The 16849-nt window shown below is 60.3% G+C and overlaps 1 protein-coding gene across 1 annotated transcript in view; it reads left to right on the top strand.

Moving 5' to 3' along the window:
• LOC122564624 (fibrinogen C domain-containing protein 1-like) overlaps positions 1-16849 on the top strand; it is a 161219-nt gene that overhangs the window by 98457 nt on the left and 45913 nt on the right. Inside the window, exon 2 of the mRNA XM_087998210.1 lies at positions 5738-6211. Coding sequence (XP_087854336.1) covers positions 5738-6211 — 474 coding nt within the window. The remainder of the gene's footprint in view (positions 1-5737; positions 6212-16849) is intronic.

Genomic DNA, 16849 nt, shown 5'->3' with positions numbered 1-16849 from the left:
TCAGTGCTGAGGGAGTGGGCACTGTCCGAGGGTCAGTGCTGTGGGAGTGGGCACTGTCAAAGGGCCAGCGCTGAGGGAGTGCCGCACTGTCGGAGTGTCAGTGCTGAGGGAGTGCAGCACTGTCGAAGGGTCAGTGCTTAGAGATTTGGCACTTTCAGAGGGTCAGTGCTGAGGGAGTTGGCACTGTCGGAGTGTCAGTGCTGAGGGAGTGCAGCACTGTCGGAGGGTCAGTGCTGAGGGAGTTGGCACTGTCGGAGTGTCAGTGCTGAGGGAGTTGGCACTGTCGGAGGGTCACTGCTAAGGGAGTGCCGCACTGTCGGAGGGCCAGTGCTGGGGGAGTGCCACTCTGTTGGAGGGTCAGTGCTGCGAGAGTGGGCACTGTCATAGGGTCAGTGCTGAGGGAGTGCCGCTTTGTCGGAGGGTCAGTGCTGAGGCTGTGCTGTACTATCGGGGGGTCAGTGCTGAGGGAGTGGGCACTGTCACAGGGTCAGTGCTGAGGGAGTGCCGCACTGTCAGAGGGTCAGTGCTGGGGGAGTGCCGTTCTGTCGGAGGGTAAGTGCTGAGGGAGTGGGCACTGTTGGAGGGTCAGTGCTGAGGGAGTTGGCACTGTCGGAGGGTCAGTGCTGAGGGAGTGTCGCTCTGTCAGCAGGTCAGTTCCTAGGGAGTGCCGCATTGTCGGAGGGTCAGTGCTGGGGGAGTGCCACAGTGTCGGAGGGTCACTGCTGAGGGAGTGCTGCATTATCACAGGGTCAGTGCTGAGGGAGTCCCGCACTATCGCAGGGTCAGTGCTGAGGGATTGGGCACTGTCGGAGGGTCAGTGCTGAGGGAGTGGGCACTGTCAGAGGGTCAGTGCTGAGTGCCACACTGTCGGAGGGTCAGCGCTGAGGGAGTGTCGCACTGTCAGAGGGTCAGTGCTGAGGGAGTCCCGCACTGTCGCAGGGTCAGTGCTGAGGGAGTGGGCACTGTTGGTGGGTCAGCGCTGAGGGAGTGGGCACTGTCACAGGTTCAGTGCTGAGGGTGTGCCGCACTGTCACAGGGTCAGTGCTGAGGGAGTGCCGCACTCTCAGAGGGTCAGTGCTGAGGGAGTTGGCACTGTCGAAGGGTCAGTGCTGAGGGAGTGCCGCTCTGTCGGCGGGTCAGTACTAAGGGAGTGCCGCTCTGTCGGAGGGTTAGCGCTGAGGAAGTGGGTACTGTCACAGGGTCAGTGCTGAGGGAGTGGACACTGTCGGAGGGTCAGTGCTGAGGGAGTGCTGCACTGTTAGAGGGTCAGTGCTGGGGGAGTGCTGCTCTGTCGGAGGGTCAGTGCTTTGGGAGTGGGCACTGTTGGACGGTCAATGCTGAGGGAGTGGGCACTGTCACAGGGTCAGTGCTGAGGGAGTGGGCACTGTCAGAGCGTCAGTGCTGAGGGAGTGGGCACTGTCGGAGGGTCAGTGCTGAGGGATTGGGCACTGTTGGAGGGCCAGTGCTGAGGGACTGCTGCACTGTCGGAGGGTCAGTGTTGAGGGAGTGGGCACTGTCGGAGGGTCAGCCCTGAGGGAGTGGGCACTGTCGGATGGTCAGTGCTGAGGGAGTGGGCACTGTCGGATGGTCAGTGCTGAGGGAGTGGGCACTGTCGGAGGGTCAGTGCTAAGGGAGCGCTGCACTGTCGGAGGGTCAGTGCTGAGGGAGTGCCGCACTGTCGGAGGGTCAGTGCTGAGGGTGTGCCACACTGTCGGAGGGTCAGTGCTGAGGGAGTGGGCACTGTCGGATGGTCAGTGCTGAGGGAGTGGGCACTGTCGGAGGGTCATTGCTGAGGGAGTGCCACACTGTCGGAGGGAAGTGCTGAGGGAATGCCGCACTGTCGGAGGGTCATTGCTGAGGGAGTGCCGCACTGTCGGAGGGTCGGTGCTGAGGGAGTGCCGCACTGTCGGAGGGTCAGTGCTGTTTTGGATGGAATGATGAACTCAGGCCCTGTGTGCTCCCTCAGGTGTGTGCAAAGGGTCTCTCGATTGTCAGTTGTAAATAGTTGTCCCTTTAAGAATGAGTCAGGTCATGCCCCAGGAACAGTGAAAGCAGCTGGTGCTCCCTGCAGCATCTGGTTCAGGGCCTATTTACAATTGGTCATTCACTGAGAAACGTGGGTGCTTTCCTGGTCGAGGATAACAGAGCATAGTAACCCAGTAATTTGGAGGTGGGAAAGTAAACACACAGCAGTGCTTTGTAGCATCTCTGGATTCCAAAGTGGGGCCAATTTTCGGGTCATCTTGTTGCAGTGGTAGTGCCTCTACCTGTGATGCTGGAGGACTGTGTTCAAATCCCATGCGCTCCTGAGGTGTGTCGAAGCATCTCTGAACACATTGCTTCGAAAATTTCAAGCGCTTATTTTCAGGGATGTGTAAAAGCAGCCCCGAGAATGAGACATAAAAGGGGTTAATTTGAGGCAGTTGGGGAGTTGGTTTGGTGAGGGGAGGGGACAACCTGGAGAGTCTATTGAACATTGATAGACAAACAAGCGATTATAGAAGACAGACTGACTAAGTGGGTGACTCGCAATGTAACATGTGCCATTACTCGTCAATACTTAATCACTCACCCCACATTACTGATTCAGATTAATAATTCATCAACATATTGTTATTTGTGGGTCTCATTGGATGGTAAAACCAAACTGACAGGATCTGGGCTGTGCCATCACCACCACCAGAAACTTCCAAATATTAATCAACTCTTAATTGTTCCTCTGAGGCGATCCAGCAATCATATTCACGACAGGCAGTTTAATAAGGTGGCAACCATTACTTCTCCAGGGGGGTAACTGCGTGGATGGAAATCCCAACAACGCCGTAGGGCTCACATCCTGCAAAATAAATTAAACAGACTCAGAAACGACCAGCTTTGTGTGTTGTTCTGTTAAATTTGCAGTGGTGACGATGTGAAACCCAGGACATGCCGGATTTGTGTGGAGAGTCACAGGGTTTGTCCGACACATTAACCCAGTGGTTCCTCAGCAAGATCACCAGCAAGGAACGCTAACACCCACTGAAGGCAGGGAGCTCCAGCAGTGAGGAGAGGAGAGGTGATCAGAGGAGCTTAAAAGATGAGATGTGGTGGGTTTCTGCCTCTTGTTCTCAGAGTCAGGTGTGTCATAAGCTCTCCGAACACGTTGCTTACAAAGTTTCAAGGGCTATTTTCATCGTGGGTTCAAGTCCCACTCTCCTGCTGTGAGTACAGAACCCTGGCTGGACAGCCCAGTGCAGCGCTACCTGACAGCTGCACTGTCTGAGGTGCTGCCCTCCAGGACAGAGATGCTGAGCCAAGACACACGGGCAAAGAGCCTTTCACTGTTATTTGAGGATGAACAGGGAGTCACTGGGAGCACTAAAAAACTAATGCTCACCTTAACCAATATTTTCAAAGCAAATTCATCGAATCCCCACAGTGCAGAATGAGGCCATTCAGCCTATCAAGTCTGCCCCAACCCTCTGGACAGCATCCTACCCAATCCTTATTCCCTGTAACCCTACATCCCCCATGGCTAATCCACCTAGCCTACACGTTTCTGGACACTATGGGGCAATTCCCATGGCCAATCCACCCTAACCTGCACTTCTTTGGACTGTGGGAGGAAACCCCACGCAGACATGGGGAGAATGTGCAAACTCCACACAGACAGTCGCCCAAGGGTAGAATCAAACCCAGGTCCCTGGTGCTGCGAGGCAGCAGTGCTAACCACTGAGCCAGCCAATTCTTGGGTTCATTTCACATTGCTGTTTCAGGGATCTTGCTTTGTGCTGTTTTGCTACATTCCAGTATTTAGAGACCACTCTATTGGTTGGAATGCACCTCAATACCTCCTGACATTAAGGAAGGTGCTATATAAATGCAAGCCCTTTGTGATGAGTGGCTATTTGTGGGGGAGATTAGAAAAAAAATCACTTGTTTCTGAAGAGCTGATAGTCACTATAGGCACCAGGATGTTGGAAATGACAGTGAACCCTGACAAAGATCCTGTCTCATTAAATTCAGCTTGAGGCTGACATGCAAAACTAAACAAACCCCACAGCACAAAATCCTCGGTGTTTATAATATATTTGCATTTTGACTCATTAATTACTGTGTAGGTTTTAATTTGCATTAAACACTTCTAAGTGCCATCAGTCAACAAGTGGACTCATGGCAAAATCAGTTGTGCTTATTCAAGCCACTGTGGACTTTAACTTCACTTCATTTGAAGCTCTTTATTTGAGTTTTAAACCCTTACCTTCATTCCATCAAAGCTTAAATCCTCATCCTTACACCCAATTTGCACAAACTCTCAGGCCTGTGGGTGGCACAGTGGTTAGCACTGCTGCCTCACAATGCCAGGGACCTGGGTTCCATTCCAGTTGAATGTTAAAAGTTAAATTGGAATTTAACTCTGACATTGATGTAATATTAAAGAGTTAAACAGCACTGAGTGAACATTCTGGAAGTGGGGGGGGGATAACATTCATGCAAAAATGTGAATCACCCACACCCCAATTAGACAATCATTTGTTACTACTCTCCTACTGTTATCAAATTAAACTATCATTCAATCTCTTCCGTTCAGAAATGCTTTCATAAGCCATTCCCTGGAGCTAGATATGTCGCACCTACATTGTCTTGGGGAATCCCTGAGTCAGGAAATCATCTGCGTAGTGATTTCCCAGGATTAGGGCATTTATATTGTCTCCATGGATGACCTCATCCTGCCATTGTACCTGGGGTAACGTGTGACTGTGAGTAACTGGGGGTTGTCGAGGGGCATGTGACTATGGGGGAGCAGCCAGAGTATCTGTGAGCTTAGCCAACTGACCTGTATAAAGGGGATGTGATTTCTTTGATCAGGGCCTCACTTTGACTCAACTCGCGTATGGAGGGTCAAAGGGGGTCACCTAGCTTGTACAAGCTTTAATAAACTTTAACTGTTTGCAGAAGTTAGTATGTGCGAATCACATCTCATGTGTGAAACCTCGGGAAAAGTACCTAACGCCAGCCTTGGGCAGCTGTCTAAGTTTGTCTATTCTCCCTGTGTCTATGTGGGTTTCCTCCCACATATAACTGTAGAAGAAGAATCATCGAATCCTTACAGTGTGGAAGAAGGCCATTTGGCCCATCAATACAGGGACAATGTGCAAACTCCTCACAGACAGTCACCCAAGGCTTGAATGGAACCCAGGTCCCTGGTGCTGTGAGGCAGCTGTGCTAACCACTGAGCCACTGTGTTGCCAAAGCTGGATTTGCTAGGCTAAATTGCCCTGTAGTGTTCAGGGATGTGCAGGCTAGGTGGGTTAACTTTGCTAAATACGGGTAACGGGGATACAGACGAATGTTCTTCAGAGGGTCAGTACAGACTCAATGGACCAACTGGCCTTCATGTGTATCGTAAGTATTGCTGAAAAAGGCTGGAATCGAACCCAGGTCCCTGGCACTGTGAGGCAGCAATGCTAGCCACCTATGGGTGCCACAGACGTTATGCAAACGTTTCATCTTGCATTGACCTGGGTAGACTCAGCCACATGCTACATTTCAAAGGAAGCAGCAAAGTTTACTGCATGAGAAGAGGGTGATGATTGGTTCATGGCATAGCCTTGACCATTCAGAGTTGACTTGGCATCTGATTTTGTCCCACAACGGTTTGGGGGCATTTATTAACGAAGGTGAAGTCTGAAAGAGCACATCGTTGGTTAAGTATTGAGTATGAATCCTAATTTCTCCAATTCCCTGCTCGTTCCAGAAGCTGAGCTGTGGTTACACCTTGTGCCTGGTGCTGCTTTTCCTGGCAGTGTTACTGGCTGTGGCTGTGACCGGAGCTCTCCTCTTCCTCAACCAGTACCACCACACTGCGGATACCCGTCCTCTCATCAGCACCAGCCAGGACAAGATGCAGGCCCTGGTCACCATCGACCAGGCCGACAGCTCCAGGATCAACATCTTCATCGATCCGAACTGCCCGGATTACAAGGGGGACCTGACCCAGCTGGAAGCTCTGCACTCATCCCTCCTCACAGCCGTACTCGGTCACCGGGATGAGCTGAAAGCCTCAGAGGGGCAAGACAGGGCACTCCTGGTCACCGTGGCAGACCAAGTGTCCCGCCTCATGACCCGCACGGCCCAGCTCAGGCAGGATTGTGAGGCCCTGAGGCGGGGCCAGGCTGGCTTGAGCCAAGAGCTGAGTTTGCTTCAGTCTGAGCAAGGCAGGTTAATCGAGGTAAGGGAGCAAAAGGGAATGATGCTGGGGTCATTGTAAAGGCTGACGGGCTAGACAGTTACACACATTAACACACTTACCTTGCTAGGAGGAAGTGGTGTGGGGGAATGGGGTGTAGGGGGAATGGAGTGTAGGGTGCATGGGGTGTGGGGATGGGGTGTGGGGGACGTGGGATGGGGTGTGGGGATGGGGTGTGGGGTATGGGGTATGGGGTGTGGGGTACGGAGATGGGGTGTGGGGTATGGGGTGTGGGGATGTGGTGTGGGTGGATGGGGGTAGGTGGATGGGGGTATGGGGATGGGGTGTGGGGTGTGGTGTTGGGGTGTGGGGATATGGTGTGGGTGGATGGGGGAATGGGGATGGGGTGTGGGGATGGGGATGGGGTGTGGGTATGGGGATGGGGTGTGGGTGTGGGGATGGGGTGTGGGGTATGGGGTGTGGGGGTGTGGTGTGGGTGGATGGGGGTAGGTGGATGGAGGTATGGGGTTGGGGTGTGGGGTATGGGGTGTTGGGATGTGGTGTGGGTGGATGAGTGGGTAGGTGGATGGGGGAATGGGGATGGGGTGTGGGTGGATGGGGCATGGGGATGAGGTGTGGGGTGTGGGGTTGGGGTATGGGGTAGGGGGTGTGGGAATGAGGTGTGGGGTTGGGGTGTGGGGTGTGGGGTTTCAGGTGTGGGATATGGGGTGTGGGTGGATGGGGGTATGGGGATGAGGTGTGGGGTGTGGGGTGTGGCGTGTGGGGATGGGGTGTGGGGATGGGGTGAGGGGTATGAGGTGTGGGGTATGGGGTGTGGGGATGGGGTGAGGGGTATTGGGTGTGGGGATGGGGTGTGGGGTATGGGGTGTGGGGATGGGGTGAGGGGTATGGGGTGAGGGGTATGGGGTGTGGGGATGGGGCGTGTGGTATGGGGTGTGGGGATGGGGTGTGGGGTATGGGGTGTGGGGATGGGGTGAGGGGTATGGGGTGTGGGGATGGGGTGAGAGGTATGGGGTGTGGGGTATGGGGTGTGGGGTATGGGGTGTGGGGATGGGGTGTGGGGTATGGGGTGTGGTGTATGGGGTGTGGGGATGGGGTGAGGGGTATGGGGTGTAGGGTATGGGGTGTGGGGAATGGGGTGTGGGGATGGGGTGTGGGGTATGGGGTGTGGGGATGGGGTGAGGGGTATGGGGTGTGGGGTATGGGGTGTGGGGATGGGGTGAGGGGTATGGGGTGTGGGGTACAGGGTGTGGGGTATGCGGTGTGGGAATGGGGTGTGGGGTATGGGGTGTGGGGAAAGGGGTATGGGGTGAGGGGTATGGGGTGTGGGGATGGGGTGTGGGGATGGGGTGAGGGGTATGGGGTGTGGGGTACAGGGTGTGGGGTATGGGGTGTGGGGATGGGGTGTGGGGTATGGGGTGTGGGGATGGGGTGAGGGGTATGGGGTGTGGGGTACAGGGTGTGGGGTATGGGGTGTGGGGATGGGGTGTGGGGTATGGGGTGTGGGGATGGGGTGAGGGGTATGGGGTGAGGGGTATGGGGTGTGGGGATGGGGTGAGGGGTATGGGGTGTGGGGATGGGGTGAGGGGTATGGGGTGTGGGGATGGGGTGTGGGGATGGGGTGAGGGGTATGGGGTGTGGGGATGGGGTGAGGGGTATGGGGTGTGGGGTACAGGGTGTGGGGTATGGGGTGTGGGGATGGGGTGTGGGGTATGGGGTGTGGGGATGGGGTGAGGGGTATGGGGTGAGGGGTATGGGGTGTGGGGATGGGGTGAGGGGTATGGGGTGTGGGGATGGGGTGAGGGGTATGGGGTGTGGGGATGGGGTGTGGGGATGGGGTGTGGGGTATGGGGTGTGGGGATGGGGTGAGGGGTATGAGGTGTGGGGTATGGGGTGTGGGGATGGGGTGAGGGGTATGGGGTGTGGGGTACAGGGTGTGGGGTATGGGGTGTGGGGTACGGGGTGTGGGGATGGGGTGAGGGGTATGGGGTGAGGGGTATGGGGTGTGGGGATGGGGTGAGGGGTATGGGGTGTGGGGATGGGGTGAGGGGTATGGGGTGTGGGGATGGGGTGTGGGGATGGGGTGTGGGGTATGGGGTGTGGGGTATGGGGTGTGGGGATGGGGTGAGGGGTATGGGGTGTGGGGTACAGGGTGTGGGGTATGGGGTGTGGGGATGGGGTGTGGGGTATGGGGTGTGGGGATGGGGTGAGGGGTATGGGGTGAGGGGTATGGGGTGTGGGGATGGGGTGAGGGGTATGGGGTGTGGGGATGGGGTGAGGGGTATGGGGTGTGGGGTACAGGGTGTGGGGTATGGGGTGTGGGGATGGGGTGTGGGGTATGGGGTGTGGGGATGGGGTGAGGGGTATGGGGTGAGGGGTATGGGGTGTGGGGATGGGGTGAGGGGTATGGGGTGTGGGGATGGGGTGAGGGGTATGGGGTGAGGGGTATGGGGTGTGGGGATGGGGTGAGGGGTATGGGGTGTGGGGATGGGGTGAGGGGTATGGGGTGTGGGGATGGGGTGTGGGGATGGGGTGTGGGGTATGGGGTGCGGGGTATGGGGTGTGGGGATGGGGTGAGGGGTATTGGGTGTGGGGATGGGGTGTGGGGTATGGGGTGTGGGGATGGGGTGAGGGGTATGAGGTGTGGGGTATGGGGTGTGGGGATGGGGTGAAGGGTATGGGGTCTGGGGTATGGGGTGTGGGGATGGGGTGAGGGGATGGGGTGTGGGGTATGGGGTGAGGGGTATTGGGTGTGGGGATGGGGTGTGGGGTATGGGGTGTGGGGATGGGGTGAGGGGATGGGGTGTGGGGATGGGGTGTGGGGATGGGGTGTGGGGTATGGGGTGAGGGGTATGGGGTGTGGGGATGGGGTGTGGGGATGGGTGTGGGGTATGGGGTGTGGGGATGGGGTGTGGGGATGGGGTGTGGGGATGGGGTGTGGGGTATGGGGTGAGGGGTATGGGGTGAGGGGATGGGGTGTGGGGATGGGGTGTGGGGATGGGGTGTGGGGTATGGAGTGTGGGGTATGGGGTGAGGGGTATGGGGTGTGGGGTATGGGGTGTGGGGATGGGGTGAGGGGTATGGGGTGTGTGGATGGGGTGAGGGGTATGGGGTGTGGGGTATGTGGTGTGGGGATGGGGTGAGGGGTAGGAGGTGTGGGGATGGGGTGAGGGGTATGGGGTGTGGGGGATGGGGTGTGGGGTATGGGGTGTGGGGTATGGGGTGTGGGGATGGGGTGAGGGGTATGCGGTGTGGGGATGGGGTGAGGGGTATGAGGTGTGGGGTATGGGGTGAGGGGTATGGGGTGTGGGGGATGGGGTGTGGGGTATGGGGTGTGGGGATGTGGTGAGGGGTAGGAGGTGTGGGGATGGGGTGAGGGGTATGGGGTGTGGGGGATGGGGTGTGGGGTATGGGGTGTGGGGATGGGGTGAGGGGTATGGGTTGTGGGGATGGGGTGAGGGGTATGCGGTGTGGGGATGGGGTGAGGGGTATGAGGTGTGGGGATGGGGTGAGGGGTATGCGGTGTGGGGATGGGGTGAGGGGTATGAGGTGTGGGGTATGGGGTGAGGGGTATGGGGTGTGGGGATGTGGTGAGGGGTATGGGGTGTGGGGGATGGGGTGTGGGGTATGGGGTGTGGGGATGGGGTGAGGGGTATGGGGTGTGGGGATGGGGTGAGGGGTATGCGGTGTGGGGATGGGGTGAGGGGTATGAGGTGTGGGGATGGGGTGAGGGGTATGGGATGTGGGGATGGGGTGAGGGGTATGCGGTGTGGGGATGGGGTGAGGGGTATGAGGTGTGGGGATGGGGTGAGGGGTATGGGGTGTGGGGATGGGGTGAGGGGTATGCGGTGTGGGGATGGGGTGAGGGGTATGAGGTGTGGGGATGGGGTGAGGGGTATGGGATGTGGGGATGGGGTGAGGGGTATGGGATGTGGGGATGGGGTGTGGGGATGGGGTGTGGGGATGGGGTGTGGGGTATGGGGTGTGGGGATGTGGTGAGGGGTATTGGGTGTTGGGATGGGGTGTGGGGTGTGGGGTGTGGGGATGGGGTGAGGGGTATGGGGTGTGGGGATGGGGTGAGGGGTATGAGGTGTGGGGATGGGGTGAGGGGTATGCGGTGTGGGGATGGGGTGAGGGGTATGGGGTGTGGGGATGTGGTGAGGGGTAGGAGGTGTGGGGATGGGGTGAGGGGTATGGGGTGTGGGGGATGGGGTGTGGGGTATGGGGTGTGGGGATGGGGTGAGGGGTATGGGGTGTGGGGATGGGGTGAGGGGTATGCGGTGTGGGGATGGGGTGAGGGGTATGAGGTGTGGGGATGGGGTGAGGGGTATGGGATGTGGGGATGGGGTGAGGGGTATGGGATGTGGGGATGGGGTGTGGGGATGGGGTGTGGGGATGGGGTGTGGGGTATGGGGTGTGGGGATGTGGTGAGGGGTATTGGGTGTGGGGATGGGGTGTGGGGTATGGGGTGTGGGGATGGGGTGAGGGGTATGGGGTGTGGGGATGGGGTGAGGGGTATGAGGTGTGGGGTATGGGGTGTGGGGATGGGGTGAGGGGTATTGGGTGTGGGGATGGGGTGTGGGGTATGGGGTGTGGGGATGGGGTGAGGGGTATGGGGTGTGGGGATGGGGTGAGGGGTATGAGGTGTGGGGTATGGGGTGAGGGGTATGGGGTGTGGGGATGGGGTGAGGGGTATGGGGTGTGGGTATGGGGTGAGGGGTATGGGGTGTGGGGATGTGGTGAGGGGTATTGGGTGTGGGGATGGGGTGTGGGGTATGGGGTGTGGGGATGGGGTGAGGGGTATGGGGTGTGGGGATGGGGTGAGGGGTATGAGGTGTGGGGTATGGGGTGAGGGGTATGGGGTGTGGGGATGTGGTGAGGGGTATTGGGTGTGGGGATGGGGTGTGGGGTATGGGGTGTGGGGATGGGGTGAGGGGTATGGGGTGTGGGGATGGGGTGAGGGGTATGAGGTGTGGGGTATGGGGTGTGGGGATGGGGTGAAGGGTATGGGGTCTGGGGTATGGGGTGTGGGGATGGGGTGAGGGGATGGGGTGTGGGGTATGGGGTGACGGGTATTGGGTGTGGGGATGGGGTGTGGGGTATGGGGTGTGGGGATGGGGTGAGGGGATGGGGTGTGGGGATGGGTTGTGGGGATGGGGTGTGGGGTATGGGGTGAGGGGTATGGGGTGTGGGGATGGGGTGTGGGGATGGGGTGTGGGGTATGGGGTGTGGGGATGGGGTGTGGGGATGGGGTGTGGGGATGGGGCGTGGGGTATGGAGTGTGGGGTATGGGGTGAGGGGTATGGGGTGTGGGGTATGGGGTGTGGGGATGGGGTGAGGGGTATGGGGTGTGTGGATGGGGTGAGGGGTATGGGGTGTGGGGTATGTGGTGTGGGGATGGGGTGAGGGGTAGGAGGTGTGGGGATGGGGTGAGGGGTATGGGGTGTGGGGATGGGGTGAGGGGTATGGGGTGTGGGGTATGGGGTGTGGGGTATGGGGTGTGGGGTATGGGGTGTGGGGATGGGGTGAGGGGTATGCGGTGTGGGGATGGGGTGAGGGGTATGAGGTGTGGGGTATGGGGTGAGGGGTATGGGGTGTGGGGGATGGGGTGTGGGGGATGGGGTGTGGGGTATGGGGTGTGGGGATGTGGTGAGGGGTAGGAGGTGTGGGGATGGGGTGAGGGGTATGGGGTGTGGGGGATGGGGTGTGGGGTATGGGGTGTGGGGATGGGGTGAGGGGTATGGGGTGTGGGGATGGGGTGAGGGGTATGCGGTGTGGGGATGGGGTGAGGGGTATGAGGTGTGGGGATGGGGTGAGGGGTATGCGGTGTGGGGATGGGGTGAGGGGTATGAGGTGTGGGGTATGGGGTGAGGGGTATGGGGTGTGGGGGATGGGGTGTGGGGTATGGGGTGTGGGGATGTGGTGAGGGGTAGGAGGTGTGGGGATGGGGTGAGGGGTATGGGGTGTGGGGGATGGGGTGTGGGGTATGGGTGTGGGGATGGGGTGAGGGGTATGGGGTGTGGGGATGGGGTGAGGGGTATGCGGTGTGGGGATGGGGTGAGGGGTATGAGGTGTGGGGATGGGGTGAGGGGTATGGGGTGTGGGGATGGGGTGAGGGGTATGGGATGTGGGGATGGGGTGTGGGGATGGGGTGTGGGGATGGGGTGTGGGGTATGGGGTGTGGGGATGTGGTGAGGGGTATTGGGTGTGGGGATGGGGTGTGGGGTATGGGGTGTGGGGATGGGGTGAGGGGTATGGGGTGTGGGGATGGGGTGAGGGGTATGAGGTGTGGGGTATGGGGTGTGGGGATGGGGTGAGGGGTATTGGGTGTGGGGATGGGGTGTGGGGTATGGGGTGAGGGGATGGGGTGAGGGGTATGGGGTGTGGGGATGGGGTGAGGGGTATGAGGTGTGGGGTATGGGGTGAGGGGTTTGGGGTGTGGGGATGGGGTGAGGGGTATGGGGTGTTGGGTATGGGGTGTGGGGATGTGGTGAGGGGTATTGGGTGTGGGGATGGGGTGTGGGGTATGGGGTGTGGGGATGGGGTGAGGGGTATGGGGTGTGGGGATGGGGTGAGGGGTATGAGGTGTGGGGTATGGGGTGAGGGGTATGGTGTGTGGGGATGGGGTGAGGGGTATGGGGTGTGGGGATGGGGTGAGGGGTATGAGGTGTGGGGTATGGGGTGAGGGGTATGGGGTGTGGGGATGGGGTGGGGGGTATGGGGTGTGGGGATGTGGTGAGGGGTATTGGTTGTGGGGATGGGGTGTGGGGTATGGGGTGTGGGGATGGGGTGAGGGGTATGGGGTGAGGGGTATGGGGTGTGGGGATGGGGTGAGGGGTATGGGGTGTGGGGATGGGGTGAGGGGTATGAGGTGTGGGGTATGGGGTGTGGGGATGGGGTGAGGGGTATTGGGTGTGTGGATGGGGTGTGGGGTATGGGGTATGGGGGATGGGGTGAGGGGTATGGGGTGAGGGGTATGGGGTGTGGGGATGGGGCGTGTGGTATGGGGTGTGGGGATGGGGTGTGGGGTATGGGGTGTGGGGATGGGGTGTGGGGTATGGGGTGTGGGGATGGGGTGAGGGGTATGGGGTGTGGGGTATGGGGTGTGGGGTATGGGGTGTGGGGATGGGGTGTGGGGTATGGGGTGTGGGGTATGGGGTGTGGGGATGGGGTGAGGGGTATGGGGTGTAGGGTATGGGGTGTGGGGAATGGGGTGTGGGGATGGGGTGTGGGGTATGGGGTGTGGGGATGGGGTGAGGGGTATGGGGTGTGGGGTACGGGGTGTGGGGTATGGGGTGTGGGGATGGGGTGTGGGGTATGGGGTGTGGGGATGGGGTGAGGGGTATGGGGTGAGGGGTATGGGGTGTGGGGATGGGTTGAGGGGTATGGGGTGTGGGGTACAGGGTGTGGGGTATGGGGTGTGGGGATGGGGTGTGCGGTATGGGGTGTGGGGAATGGGGTGTGGGGATGGGGTGTGGGGTATGGGGTGAGGGGTATGGGGTGTGGGGATGGGGTGAGGGGTATGGGGTGTGGGGTACAGGGTATGGGGTGTGGGGATGGGGTGTGGGGTATGGGGTGTGGGGATGGGGTGAGGGGTATGGGGTGAGGGATATGGGGTGTGGGGATGGGGTGAGGGGATGGGGTGTGGGGTATGGGGTGAGGGGTATTGGGTGTGGGGATGGGGTGTGGGGTATGGGGTGTGGGGATGGGGTGAGGGGATGGGGTGTGGGGATGGGGTGTGGGGATGGGGTGTGGGGTATGGGGTGTGGGGATGGGGTGTGGGGATGGGGTGTGGGGTATGGGGTGTGGGGTATGGGGTGAGGGGTATGGGGTGAGGGGATGGGGTGAGGGGTATGGGGTGTGGGGATGGGGTGTGGGGATGGGGTGTGGGGATGGGGTGTGGGGTATGGGGTGAGGGGTATGGGGTGAGGGGATGGGGTGTGGGGATGGGGTGTGGGGATGGGGTGTGGGGTATGGGGTGTGGGGTATGGGGTGAGGGGTATGGGGTGTGGGGTATGGGGTGTGGGGATGGGGTGAGGGGTATGGGGTGTGTGGATGGGGTGAGGGGTATGGGGTGTGGGGTATGTGGTGTGGGGATGGGGTGAGGGGTATGAGGTGTGGGGATGGGGTGAGGGGTATGGGGTGTGGGGATGGGGTGAGGGGTATGGGATGTGGGGATGGGGTGTGGGGTATGAGGTGTGGGGATGGGGTGAGGGGTATGGGGTGTGGGGATGGGGTGAGGGGTATGGGATGTGGGGATGGGGTGTGGGGATGGGGTGTGGGGATGGGGTGTGGGGTATGGGGTGAGGGGTATGGGGTGTGGGGATGGGGTGAGGGGTATGGGGTGTGGGGATGGGGTGAGGGGTATGAGGTGTGGGGTATGGGGTGAGGGGTATGGGGTGTGGGGATGGGGTGGGGGGTATGGGGTGTGGGGATGTGGTGAGGCGTATTGATTGTGGGGATGGGGTGTGGGGTATGGGGTGTGGGGATGGGGTGAGGGGTATGGGGTGTGGGGATGGGGTGAGGGGTATGAGGTGTGGGGTATGGGGTGTGGGGATGGGGTGAGGGGTATTGGGTGTGGGGATGGGGTGTGGGGTATGGGGTATGGGGATGGGGTGAGGGGTATGGGGTGAGGGGTATGGGGTGTGGGGATGGGGCGTGTGGTATGGGGTGTGGGGATGGGGTGTGGGGTATGGGGTGTGGGGATGGGGTGAGGGGTATGGGGTGTGGGGATGGGGTGAGGGGTATGGGGTGTGGGGTATGGGGTGTGGGGTATGGGGTGTGGGGATGGGGTGTGGGGTATGGGGTGTGGGGTATGGGGTGTGGGGATGGGGTGAGGGGTATGGGGTGTAGGGTATGGGGTGTGGGGAATGGGGTGTGGGGATGGGGTGTGGGGTATGGGGTGTGGGGATGGGGTGAGGGGTATGTGGTGTGGGGTACGGGGTGTGGGGTATGGGGTGTGGGGATGGGGTGTGGGGTATGGGGTGTGGGGATGGGGTGAGGGGTATGGGGTGAGGGGTATGGGGTGTGGGGATGGGTTGAGGGGTATGGGGTGTGGGGTACAGGGTGTGGGGTATGGGGTGTGGGGATGGGGTGTGCGGTATGGGGTGTGGGGAATGGGGTGTGGGGATGGGGTGTGGGGTATGGGGTGAGGGGTATGGGGTGTGGGGATGGAGTGAGGGGTATGGGGTGTGGGGTACAGGGTATGGGGTGTGGGGATGGGGTGTGGGGTATGGGGTGTGGGGATGGGGTGAGGGGTATGGGGTGAGGGATATGGGGTGTGGGGATGGGGTGAGGGGTATGGGGTGAGGGATATGGGGTGTGGGGATGGGGTGAGGGGTATGGGGTGTGGGGATGGGGTGAGGGGTATGGGGTGTGGGGATGGGGTGTGGGGTATGGGGTGTGGGGTATGGGTTGTGGGGATGGGGTGAGGGGTATTGGGTGTGGGGATGGGGTGTGGGGTATGGGGTGTGGGGATGGGGTGAGGGGTATGGGGTGTGGGGATGGGGTGAGGGGTATGAGGTGTGGGGTATGGGGTGTGGGGATGGGGTGAAGGGTATGGGGTCTGGGGTATGGGGTGTGGGGATGGGGTGAGGGGTATTGGGTGTGGGGATGGGGTGTGGGGTATGGGGTGTGGGGATGGGGTGAGGGGATGGGGTGTGGGGATGGGGTGTGGGGATGGGGTGTGGGGTATGGGGTGTGGGGTATGGAGTGTGGGGATGGGGTGTGGGGATGGGGTGTGGGGATGGGGTGTGGGTATGGGGTGAGGGGTATGGGGTGAGGGGATGGGGTGTGGGGATGGGGTGTGGGGATGGGGTGTGGGGTATGGGGTGTGGGATATGGGGTGTGGGGATGGGGTGTGGGGTATGGGGTGTGGGGGAATGGGGTGAGGGGTATGGGGTGAGGGGATGAGGGGAGGGGTACGAGATGTGGGGTATGGGGTGAGGGGTATGGGGTGAGGGGTATGGGGTGAGGGGTATGGGGTGTGGGGATGGGGTGAGGGGTATGGGGTGTGGGGATGGGGTGAGGGGTATGGGATTTGGGGTACAGGGTGTGGGGTATGGGGTGTGGGGATGGGGTGTGGGGTATGGGGTGTGGGGATGGGGTGAGGGGTATGGGGTGAGGGGTATGGGGTGTGGGGATGGGGTGAGGGGTATGGGGTGTGGGGATGGGGTGAGGGGTATGGGGTGTGGGGATGGGGTGTGGGGATGGGTTGTGGGGATGGGGTGAGGGGTATTGGGTGTGGGGATGGGGTGTGGGGTATGGGGTGTGGGGATGGGGTGAGGGGTATGAGGTCTGGGGTCTGGGGTGTGGGGATGGGGTGAAGGGTATGGGGTCTGGGGTATGGGGTGTGGGGATGGGGTGAGGGGTATTGGGTGTGGGGATGGGGTGTGGGGTATGGGGTGTGGGGATGGGGTGAGGGGATGGGGTGTGGGGATGGGGTGTGGGGATGGGGTGTGGGGTATGGGGTGAGGGGTATGGGGTGTGGGGATGGGGTGTGGGGATGGGGTGAGGGGATGGGGTGTGGGGTATGGGGTGTGGGGATGGGGTGAGGGGTATGGGGTGTGGGGATGGGGTGAGGGGTATGGGGTGTGGGGTATGTGGTGTGGGGATGCGGTGAGGGGTAGGAGGTGTGGGGATGGGGTGAGGGGTATGGGG

Source organism: Chiloscyllium plagiosum, unplaced genomic scaffold (genome assembly GCF_037043375.1).
Source record: "Chiloscyllium plagiosum isolate Xiang-an unplaced genomic scaffold, Cpla_swu_hap1 HiC_scaffold_21, whole genome shotgun sequence".
NCBI lineage: Eukaryota > Metazoa > Chordata > Chondrichthyes > Orectolobiformes > Hemiscylliidae > Chiloscyllium > Chiloscyllium plagiosum.
Note: the sequence above shows the minus strand (reverse complement) of the source record. Positions and strands in the feature narration are given on the sequence as shown.